This window comes from Bidens hawaiensis, unplaced genomic scaffold, assembly GCF_021521415.1.
Source record: "Bidens hawaiensis isolate Kalapana, Puna unplaced genomic scaffold, B.hawaiensis_p1.1 tig00023795_1, whole genome shotgun sequence".
NCBI lineage: Eukaryota > Viridiplantae > Streptophyta > Magnoliopsida > Asterales > Asteraceae > Bidens > Bidens hawaiensis.
Genome location: NW_027493737.1, coordinates 38,097 through 49,027, shown reverse-complemented (window position 1 = coordinate 49,027; position 10,931 = coordinate 38,097). Strand labels below are relative to the sequence as shown.

Below are 10,931 nucleotides of genomic sequence, written 5' to 3'. Positions count from 1 at the left end.
TAACATTACATAGATCTGAACTCTGAAGTCATACAAACGCAAGATTATATATACACACGATTTATTACCTCCTCATGCATAGAGTTAACATGCCCCAAAAGCAACTTCTTTGAAATTTCTAGGGACAAGTTATCCATGGAAATTAAAGATATTAAATAATTAAGCCCCAAATTATTTAACCCTTACAAGAGCCTATGGATGTGAAAATTTTATAAAACTAAACACATACATTTAGTCCAGAATTTAAGATTAAATAGAAAAAAAAGACTAACTTGAGCTGGTGTGACACATGTCTCCCACTCTCTTAGATGCTTACATAATCATGTCTAATAATAGTAACGGTTTAACACAAAAGGCCGATTAAAATTAGTCATTTATTGCAAGGTAATCGATTCAAAAATCTTTTTAATTTCAGAACCATGGGACATGTGATTTAGCATAGACATGTGATTCAGTTGTAATTCTACAACGAGGTGATGTCAATCACAAAACGAAGACACTTACAGAAATAAGATACTTTATTCCAATAAATCCCCAGACCCAAATTATGTACACACACTTTGAGGGGGTAAACGAATGTAAAAGTGAAATTAAACTAAAACCCATAAGTAGAATAAAGTCTTGAGAAAAATCAGGAAAAGAACGAAATTCAGCGAGCATAATGAAAGTTATCGTCATGCTAGCTAAAGCTCGTCCTTTTTTCGTGATTCTACTTCGAATTACGTTTTTAGATTTTCGTTCAATTTCCTTTCAAAGCCCATTGAACTTTTTAAAGTGAGAAAATTACTGGGGCTTAGGGGTTTCGTTATAAATGCCACCAGCCACCCTAATGGTAAGTCTTCAACAAAAAAGGCATTTAATGTGAAACTAGCCACTTATTGGATGGAAAATCAATTTAAACTTGTTCAAAGTTACAAAAACATAATGCCCGCGGTTAGCCTAGAGGTCATGAACCGTATAAAAGATTCAAAGTTCAGCAAGATGATAAACAAATCCAAGCGAAATTCCATAACAAGGTGATGCTATACGTATAATAGAAAATCTTGTAGAATCAAGATAGATTTACCCAAAACCCCCACTCCTCTAATTATTAACACTTAGAAGAATCTTTAGACATGAAAAAGAAATTAAACTAAAACCAAATCCTTTTATTCCGATCATCAGAAAAATCAGAAAAAATGAAATTCAGCTAGTCTGTCATATATCCTTTCCATCTATCCTAATAATAATAATATTAATAATAATAACTCTTCATAAAAAGACGCACTTGTAAGATGTAAACTCAATTTAAACTTGTTTAGCATTCTAGAAACATAAGACCTGGACCTGCCCTATAAGTCGTGGACTAACTGCAATTCCAAAATAAAGTGACAGTACTTACAAAATAAAATATCTTACACAATTAGGCTAATCGTGTTACAGTTACAAGAGTTCTATAGAAGTGATAATGAAATTAAACTAAAATCCAAAACCCTAATCATATCACGAGAAATATCAACTTCACGTGCCAAAAATAATAACTCGTGCAATATATGGCGTTACGTATGACTTTTCCATTCCTAATTATAGCAACTACTTACAAAACAACGCCTTTTGGGGCTAAACCTTATCCGATATAATATCAATTTGAACATGCTAACAATTTCCGAAACATCAAGCTTCGGTTCAGTACATGATTGAACAAACACCACGAAATCCACAAGGTAGCATGACGTGTGCCCTTTCCACCATTAATAATAATGATAATAACAACTCTTAAATGAAAAGTTACCATTCTAAGGTCAATCTTGTCATTTCTTTCGGTGACAAATCAATTTAAATCTGAAACCTCTTAAATCCCATAAACATAAGACTTGTGGTAAACACTTAACATAGAGGTTGTAAAGAACCTAAGCCCGATAGGGTGTGGAGTCTTTATCCTGCTTTCCAAATTCCAAGTCACGGTTTAATACAATGACACTCAAATGGTTTAAACTACGGAGTCCTGCCTATCTACGCGCCTTTGAAATAAAGAACACACGATTCATGTAATCAGATAACATCATACCATGTAAATACATAGCAATCCTCTTTATCGGTATCTACATTCAATGGAAACTACATCTTCTCATGTATCCCTTAATAATAATAACATTTTCCAGTTCAGTAATTCAATATCATCAATCTCTCAAAATTATTATTTTTATCTTGCCTTAACAACCAACAACTAACTTTTGCAGCCTTTTAACCTTTAGCATTAAAAAGGTTATTTGACATAATCACATCAAGTTCTAGCAACAATATTTAAGCTTCATTTACCTGTAAAAAGCCCAATATTATATTATTATTATTATTATTATTATTATTCCAGTTGACAGTTTATCCTAATTGTCAATCATATTGTTGTTGATGAGGTTCTTCAATATAATTAACACTAACAAAGATCATCTCTGATTAATAGCTTATGTCCAAATGTTAATAACAGCAGTCCACAAGACCTAATTAATAACTACTTCTATAAACATAATACACACACATATATATATACACACACACATATATAAAGAACAGGACAAAATCAAATATTACCGGAACCTCTATGGAGATGTGTTCGCCGGAGACATATCCAGCGGCTTTGTGAGGAGGGCATTATTGTAATTTGAATCGTTATTTTCCAAGCTTCCATATGTGTGCTCTGCTCCCAATGGTGAGGAGGTGGATTAATTGAAGACGTGGGTACTTGAATATTGCATATACCCGGATTTCACTCGACCCGAAAGGCTAAATCGGTCAGGAGAAAATAAAATTATGCATTGATAGTTAAGTGAAGGCTTATGTTATAACAGGAATTATAGTTTTTGTAGGAAGAATTTCTCTCACCACATGCAAGTCACATGCTAAATTTCTCTATCATTTTAAAACTTTCATAACTTTTTTTTACGATGTTTTTATTGAAAAACAAATTCACCATAATAACGAGCGTCTTTTTATCTTTTATATGAGTATCATATTGTAATATAAAAATAAAAAAAAAATTAGTGGGTGTTTTACAAATTGTATTTTATCGAATTATGTTTTACAAAATTGTGTTATACGATAGTTTTTTTCATTGTGTTTTTTCCATTGTGTTATTTACATTGTGTCATACAATTGTGTTTTCTATTGTGTTTTTATCATTGTGTTTTTTTTCCATAGTGTATTTTTTCATTGTGTTTTTTCGGACTTTTCCGGCGAGGTGGTGGCGGTGGGTGACGGTTGTGGTGGCGGTGGGCAGTGGAGTGGTGGTGGTTGTAAGAGATGAGTAAAGATGTAATTGGGTTTTATGTAAGTGGGTTTTTGAAATTAATTTAAATGGGTTTTGAGATTAAAGTAGGTGGGTTTTGATATTAATGTATTAGACTAAAATACCCTCCTTCCTAGCCTTCTTAGAAAAATCAAACTTCTTATTTGAACCTAACCCGTTAACTGAATACCTAATTAAAAGAATTTTTTACACTATCCGTCACTTAATGGATAAGATATAAACTCTACATTATCTTGGAGTTGATTAGCCGTCTATTCCTACTTGAAAAATCGTTTATCAAAAACTAAGATATAGAAAAACCAATCGATATAAAAATAGGTGAAACGAAAATAACATTAGATTATGATAAAATGACGACTTCTCTCAAGCTACGCGGGTGAAAATGTGATATTCAAGTATTGGTTGTACGTCAGATGCAATTAATTTGAGAGAAAAGATTGAAACGTGACCGTACATTTGTGTGATTCATGACTATATCTTTTCTAAAGCATGACGACTTCAAATATATGGTTATTCCCGTGTTGGAGCTTGGCAACTGGGAGAAATCGTCTCTCGCTGTGCCGAAGCTAATGGCATATTGGTTTGTAGCTGGTGCTCGACTCAAGTTCTCAACCTAATATCATATCATTAGTCAACAATCCTGAATCTTGGTGTGACGGGTTTTGCTTCAGCAGAACCAAAACAAGACATAGAAACAATTAAAATTTAGGTTGTCAGGTCTAATGCGTTTAACAAATAAGTCGCATTCGAGTTGACACATTTAACTCATTTAATGAAAAACACACACACTTATTTATATTATATATGTCAATACATCGGGGTTACAAATTACACGCAAGAACATTTTCTTCAATGTGTCTTAATTTCAAAGTTGACCACGGTTACAATAAAGCAAATCAAGCATAATTTATGACACTTATTCAAGGAAATACATAGAAAAAAACACAAGATAAGTTATCACAGCAAGCTTTAGGATCATTTAAATACATATTTAACAGCACCAGGAAGATGCGTAAGCTCGAAATAAATGTCCCAATTTATTATCTTGGGATCAAAATAGAACATATCGGCTTCATCATTGTTTTCTCTTACTAGTTGACGAAGTTTTTCAGTATCCAAATCATCATAACTGTTAAAAGAAAGAGAGATAAACTAATATTAAAATCAAATCAATCTGAAAGTTAATTAAATTGTCATATACGAGTGAACTTACAAGGATTTTGGGAACAAATAGGGTTTGTATAACTCCACCATCCGTAACACATAATTAGTCTTTCTTCTAAGATTTGAATGCTTTCCATTAAAAGCATGACATAAAGCTGAATTCACAACGTTCAAACCCTGAAAACACATATTTGGATATTAATTTTAAACATTCACGAATGAGAATATCAATATTATATGTATAATACTCTGCTATATAAAGCGTTACAAATTTTGTAACAAAATACTTTGGTCACTAATTTTCCATTAGAAATTCGGTCACAAATGGATTTGTTGCCCATTTTGCAACAAAAATTTCGTCGCAAGTCATGGAATGAAAGTCTTAGCAAGCATTTCTTACGTAGAATCCTACAAGAAATCATCAGAGAGTATTCCATCGCAAATATGATATACGATACGTTTTTTATCACTAAAGTTGCAAATATGATTTCATTGTGAAAAAACAAAACGTCAAACTAGTGATAGTGCGACTTGATTTGATATGATAAAAGTGTCACAACACGGGTCTTTGCCACAATATATCTCTTGTTAATACTCAATTTTGTAAGTGTATGAGAAGTCTTATTAACCTGTAATGGAAGGAGATAACGAAGAGAAAAGTATCTATGAAAGCTAGCCATGGAGTTCAACACCTTAATCTCACTAACTATAACTGGTTTGCCTTTTTTATTAATCCATGGATTCCTTGTAAAATACTTATTCGCACTTTGTTGAATTGATTTGTACTTCCATGGGTTCGATACTGAAGACCCAATATGATATACTATTTCACACGATGGTTGATTTGCGTGTGCTGCCATTGTCGCGATCATAGCATTCACTACTATGTCCGCAGGTATCTGCTCATTCATTGCTTATAAATTCATAGTTAGCGATTTTGGTCATAAAACAAACTAGTTAATTAGTTAACATCATGAATAAACTAAACCCACCGTGTCTATTATAGATTCTGAATCACCGAGGAAACATGATAGGTAGCCCTTGCCACAACCAGCTGCCAAGCTATCGATTGTCCTGAATTTTTTAAACACATACTATGGTATTATTCTATATGATTTCTTATAAGAAAATTTTGTTAGTTATTAAAATTTGGTGTATTGGTTTTTATTAATCCCAAATATCATCTTTTGGTTGCTGCCGGTCCCAACTAACAAATTGGCTGTTGATGGTATCAACTTTTAACCTATTTGTACTCAACGTTCCGCGACTAATAGAATCCTAACGTTGTTACTTGCACATCGCCGAAAAAAATGTTTGGTCGAAAAATTCACATTTTTTCGGGAAAACTCAACATTTTCGTCCCAAACATCTTTGTAACCATAGATCGGACCTTCATGAACATTTTTCTAGTAAAAACCAAAGCCTGAACCCTAAAACTACTGTCTCGATTGGTGGTGCTCAAATGGTGATGGTTGGTTGGTCGTGAGTCAGTTGGTGGTGGTGATATTGTTTAGGTTGAGTTTACCGACAAAAATGTGACTTTTCCGGCCAAAATCATTTTTTCGGCGACCTACAAGTAATGGCGTTTGAATTCGATTTGTTGCGGCTCGTTGGGAACAACTACGTTAAAAGTTAGGACCGTCAACAGTTAATTCCTTAGTTGGAAACGGCAACGACCAAAAGATAATAGTTGGGATAAATAAAAACAATACACCTTAAAATTTTCAATCATTAGAATGATGTGATGAATTAAATACCTTATGCCTTCTATCCAACCGGGGAAGGGTTCTTTGTATGTGGCCGTTATAATAGTTGGTCGAAGAATGACTAACGGAATATTTCCTTTCATGTGTCCCAGAATCATTTCTGCTGATGCCTTGGTAAAAACATAGGTATTTGGCCACCCGAATTTATGTGCCCTGTATATAATAAACGCAATGCGTAACTTAAGACACTTATAATAATTGTTTTAAATAAATGTAATCAAGGATATTAATTATTTAATTGAACTTTTTTTTAATAGCTAATGATATAGTACGTACACTATGAGGATTGAAAATGTAACCAAAGCATGATTGTGGGTTGTGTTTCGACTTGATAGGTTGAAGGTCAGCAGTCAACACAATAAGAATAAGAGCATCATGTTAAAACACACAAACCTGTACACGACTCTTGTAACCATGGATGATGGAGTGATACGGTCACAACTCACAGCCGTCTAATTAGTTTACCCTAGTTTCTTTTTCATATGGCTACTCAAGATTACAAATTAACAAAACATACAAACAACTAAAGAAAATTTGTTTGTATAGTATACAATACCTTATAAATACGTTTATAAAAATAAAATGGTCAACTGTAACGTCCCCGACCAATTTAGCTAAGTGTGTCCATGAATTTATACTAAATCTGACTCAAAACTCATTTAAACTAAGTCTTAAACCCGCAAAATCTATGTTAGGTTCATCCTGTATCAAAAGTTCATATCATAGTCAATAGGATAAATGAGAAAAGAAGAAAATATTTGAAGGTAAAAGCAAAAACATTTTTTACCTTTCAATACCCAAATCTTTCATGGCCAATGTAATTAGTTCATCTGTAGATGCTTTATCAGAGCTAAGTTCTTTCAATTTCTTTTCAATAATTTTCTGTTCTGTGTTGATGTCTAACCCGTGTGCACCGTTTAGTGCTTTTCCCAAACGATATGGAGTTTCCAATATGAGCCCAGGAGTTTCACCCGAGACAAAAGCTGAATTAGAGATGATTCTAAAATTTATTACGGTTGCAAATAGTAATAAAATTTGTATTGTTAGTATCCATAATCTAGTGTTGATCAAAGGGATTCAACAATACATATTTTCTACAGACCAGCAAAATAGCAATGAAGGATTTTAGCTTAAAAATGATAAAAAGTTTTATTCGTTTAGAGTTACCTGGCCTTTTTTTCCTTATATTATGCAAATTTTAAATTTGACATTATCTATAATCTTTATGTAAATTTTATCATGTTACTTAGACCAAGTGTTATGGACTTATGGTCTTAGAAAAGGGCGTCGCTATGCCTAAATGGATCTCCTCAGCACACAAGTCATAACATATCCACTGCGTGGCATTATGGTCCATTTAGTAAGCACTAGTACTAATATAGTAATATCAAGTGTATGTATATACTAACCTGTAGATATGTGGAGAAGCAACTTAATTTTAACACATTTGCTAGCAAAATTTAAAACATGTTTAGCTCCAAATGTATTCAAAGCTAATGCCGTGTCATATCTGTAAAAAATTTAATAAGAAAAATCAAAATCAATCTTCATAATTGTTTCTCATAAGTCATAACTATAGGTTTTTAAAGGGTGACAACACCAAATGTCTCAAAATAGACAATTTTTTCATATAAAATAACTCATAGTAATATATGATTTTAAACCGAAATCCATAGAATTTAATATTTAAGTTAGAAAATATTTGTACCTTTCATCAAAATTGGTGGTGGCAGCTACATTGACAACAACATCAATATCTTCCCACATCTCTTTAATCAAACTAGAGTCTTTTATTCCCAAATTTTCATAGGTGATGTCTCCGGCAACCGGAGTTACCTTTTCTGACAAGAAAGACTGCAGTTGTGTACCATACTTCTCTTTCAAGATATTGAACAAGTCCTTTGCTACCGCCTGTAAATGATTTTAATTATTACTTGTTTTTTTATTAGGGTTTATGTACACATATATTATTGTTCGATTTGAAAATTATTTAACTTTTCTTTTAAGTATTTATGTAATTATGTTTATTGATCTACCGTTTTATTCGGTATACTTGACGTGTCTACATGTAAGTTGGAGTTAGTTAAGCTATCAATATCAATTTCCTGAAATGGCGAGAGATCTTCTTTTTGTAACTAGTCTTGGATTTTGTTACAGTTCTAGACAATTCAAAAACTGGCCGGATTGAAATATAGAAATGATTCCGTGATCCTAACATCAAGTGATCGACATAATAACAAATTAAACAATATGATCGTATTGTATCAAATGTGCAACATTATTCTTAGTTGTAAGAAACATCCGCAACACAAACCCGAAGTATAAATAGTTAATTACATCCTTCCGTATTGAAATAACAAAATACAAACGATTGATATATACCTCCTTATTGAAACATTGCAAAGCGGTTTCGGCATCAAGAGCCCTCACAGGAAGATATAACCTTTTCACATTCGGTTGAACTCTAAGTATCTTCTCCACAAATACTACACATTATACGTACACAAATAATATGATGTTTGTGAATAACATTAACATACACACACACAAATAGAGAGAATGGATACTTTTAGCAAGAAAACCAGTGGCACCGGTGATTAAAATGGTCTTGCTATCAAGAAAACCAAGAATGCTATCCAACTCCATTCGTCGCAAGTATGGCAAGAACTGAAGAACACAAACCCTTTAGAGAGAGAGATTGGTGAAGAACATAAGAAGGAGGTTATATATAAAGATGGAAATTAACTAGCTAGGTTAAGGTGAGAAGGGAGTTGGAGGTAGTTGGCAGGTGATCATGTGGGTAACGAAAGAGCACACCCGATCAATGATTGGCCACAAGTAATAAGTGACTAACAATGGATGATACCCTTTTATTACGGTCATGCTTTACTTTTCCTTGTGCAACATTAATTATTACCCTTCCCCTAGTCATGTCAAACAAAATATATACTTCTTAAAATTTAGAGTTAATTGTAGTTATGGTCCATATGGTGAAATTCAAATCATAGCTTTCAACCATGTGGTGACATTTTCGCAGATAAGGCCCTTCTGGTGGTCCTTTTTTTTGCAATTTGGGTTTTCCGTCCAGTCAAATGTTTGGTTGACCATTAAATCCAGGGGTAAAGTCGTCTTTTCATGCCTAATAATAAAAATAATTAGAATAATAAGACTTAATTGCAGTTTTGAATCATGTGACCCAAATATATAGTTCACATCTTCTTCAATCTTCAATTTGCTAAAATTTTTTCTCTCTCTAGAACTCTCTCCCTTCTCTTTAGCCGCCCCCTTCTTTATGTTCATGATTTCTTCAATTGGTGGATCTAATCCACCAAATCCTCCACCCAAGCTGCCTATACCTCCTGAACGTGGCCCAAATATGCCTAATTCCCACTCTAATTTGAGAGACATCGGGTCTCCATCTCAAAAGGACGGGTGCCACTACCACCCAACTTGAGATTGGGTCCAATTTATGTACCGCATATGTTTCTACCACCTCTGATGGTCCGATTAAGGTCTCAATTGATAACCAATTGGTAGCTTTGTGTAACATCCGTCTTTTGAGAATATTAAATAAAAGGAAAGTTTTATTATTCAATGCGTGTCGTTATTTAACTTGCTAAGTAATTAAGGGCTTGAGTGGTAGGCTTAGAAATAAAAGATGGACTAAGGGATAGTAATGGGTCTTAAGGTCCATGGGCTTGGGGTATATAAACACCCTTAACCCTCCCTAAAACTCTAAACCCACATTTTTCCACCTTGCCTCCACACACTCAAAACACACACAAACACCCCTTTCCATATTTCGGCCAGATCCGAATCCAACCAAAGCAAGTTTGTGTTAGATCTTCACCTAAACAACAAGAAACAAAGAACTAATCCCGTATCTAATCAGATCCAACGCAAAACCGGATAAAAAAGGTACGTTTTAGTTAAAAAGGTTAACTGTTTGAGGTCGGTTTGCCATGAAAGTCGTTAGGATAGTAGATCGAGCTGTGAAATACAAGAAAAACATAAACTTGCCGAGCCGTGAGTTAACGGGGAGCGGTTTGGGGTGAATGAGCAACCTCCGGGCCATGTAAAAGCAAGAAGACCAAGTTGTTACGACCCAAAACTCACCAAAACAATAAAACGGGGCATAAGGATGGTTAAGGGGCAAAATGGGTAAAAGAATGGTTAAATGAAGAAAAACCCCAAATCTGATCGCATAAAGAAGAATCGCATCGCATAGTCATGCAATGCGATTAGTTGGAAAAATGCGATGCAAATCTTTGACCCACGCAATGCGATTGGTTGCATCCATGCGATGCGATTGGTTGACCTATGCGATGCGACTGGTTGCATCCATGCGATGCGATTCGTTGAGCCATGCAATGCGATTCATTGAGCCATGCGATGTGACTGGTTGCATCCATTCGATGCGATTCCTTTAGCCATGCGATGCGATTGGTTTTACATGCGATCTGAATTGTTGTAAAACTTAACTCGACCCCTTGGACCCTGCTAGGAGGGGCACAACCCTCGAACCCCCGTTCGTTAGGGACTTCACTATCCTAGAAGTATGATTTGTTTAGAAGTAGTAAATTGATACTTAAATTATTACATAGTTAGCCGTGCACAGCTAAGGAAGGGTGTCACAATTAACTCAGAAAGAAACCGACTTCAGGTGAGTTTCTAGCCCCATTTCTCTGTTACGTTTTTGGGGCTATGTGTATACTTCT

At 34.2% G+C, this 10,931-nt stretch overlaps 1 protein-coding gene across 1 annotated transcript; it reads right to left on the bottom strand.

Moving 5' to 3' along the window:
• Positions 1-4,258: 4,258 nt before the first annotated feature.
• Positions 4,259-8,875, bottom strand: LOC143568041 (alcohol-forming fatty acyl-CoA reductase-like). Its single transcript, XM_077054291.1, has 10 exons — positions 8,781-8,875; positions 8,596-8,699; positions 7,922-8,124; positions 7,623-7,723; positions 7,001-7,196; positions 6,205-6,366; positions 5,440-5,521; positions 5,077-5,346; positions 4,497-4,624; positions 4,259-4,412 (listed from the first exon to the last, which is right to left on the bottom strand). The coding sequence occupies exons 1-10, from the start codon at positions 8,857-8,859 to the stop codon at positions 4,259-4,261; spliced, it is 1,479 nt and encodes a 492-aa protein (XP_076910406.1). The 5' UTR covers positions 8,860-8,875.
• Positions 8,876-10,931: the final 2,056 nt, after the last annotated feature.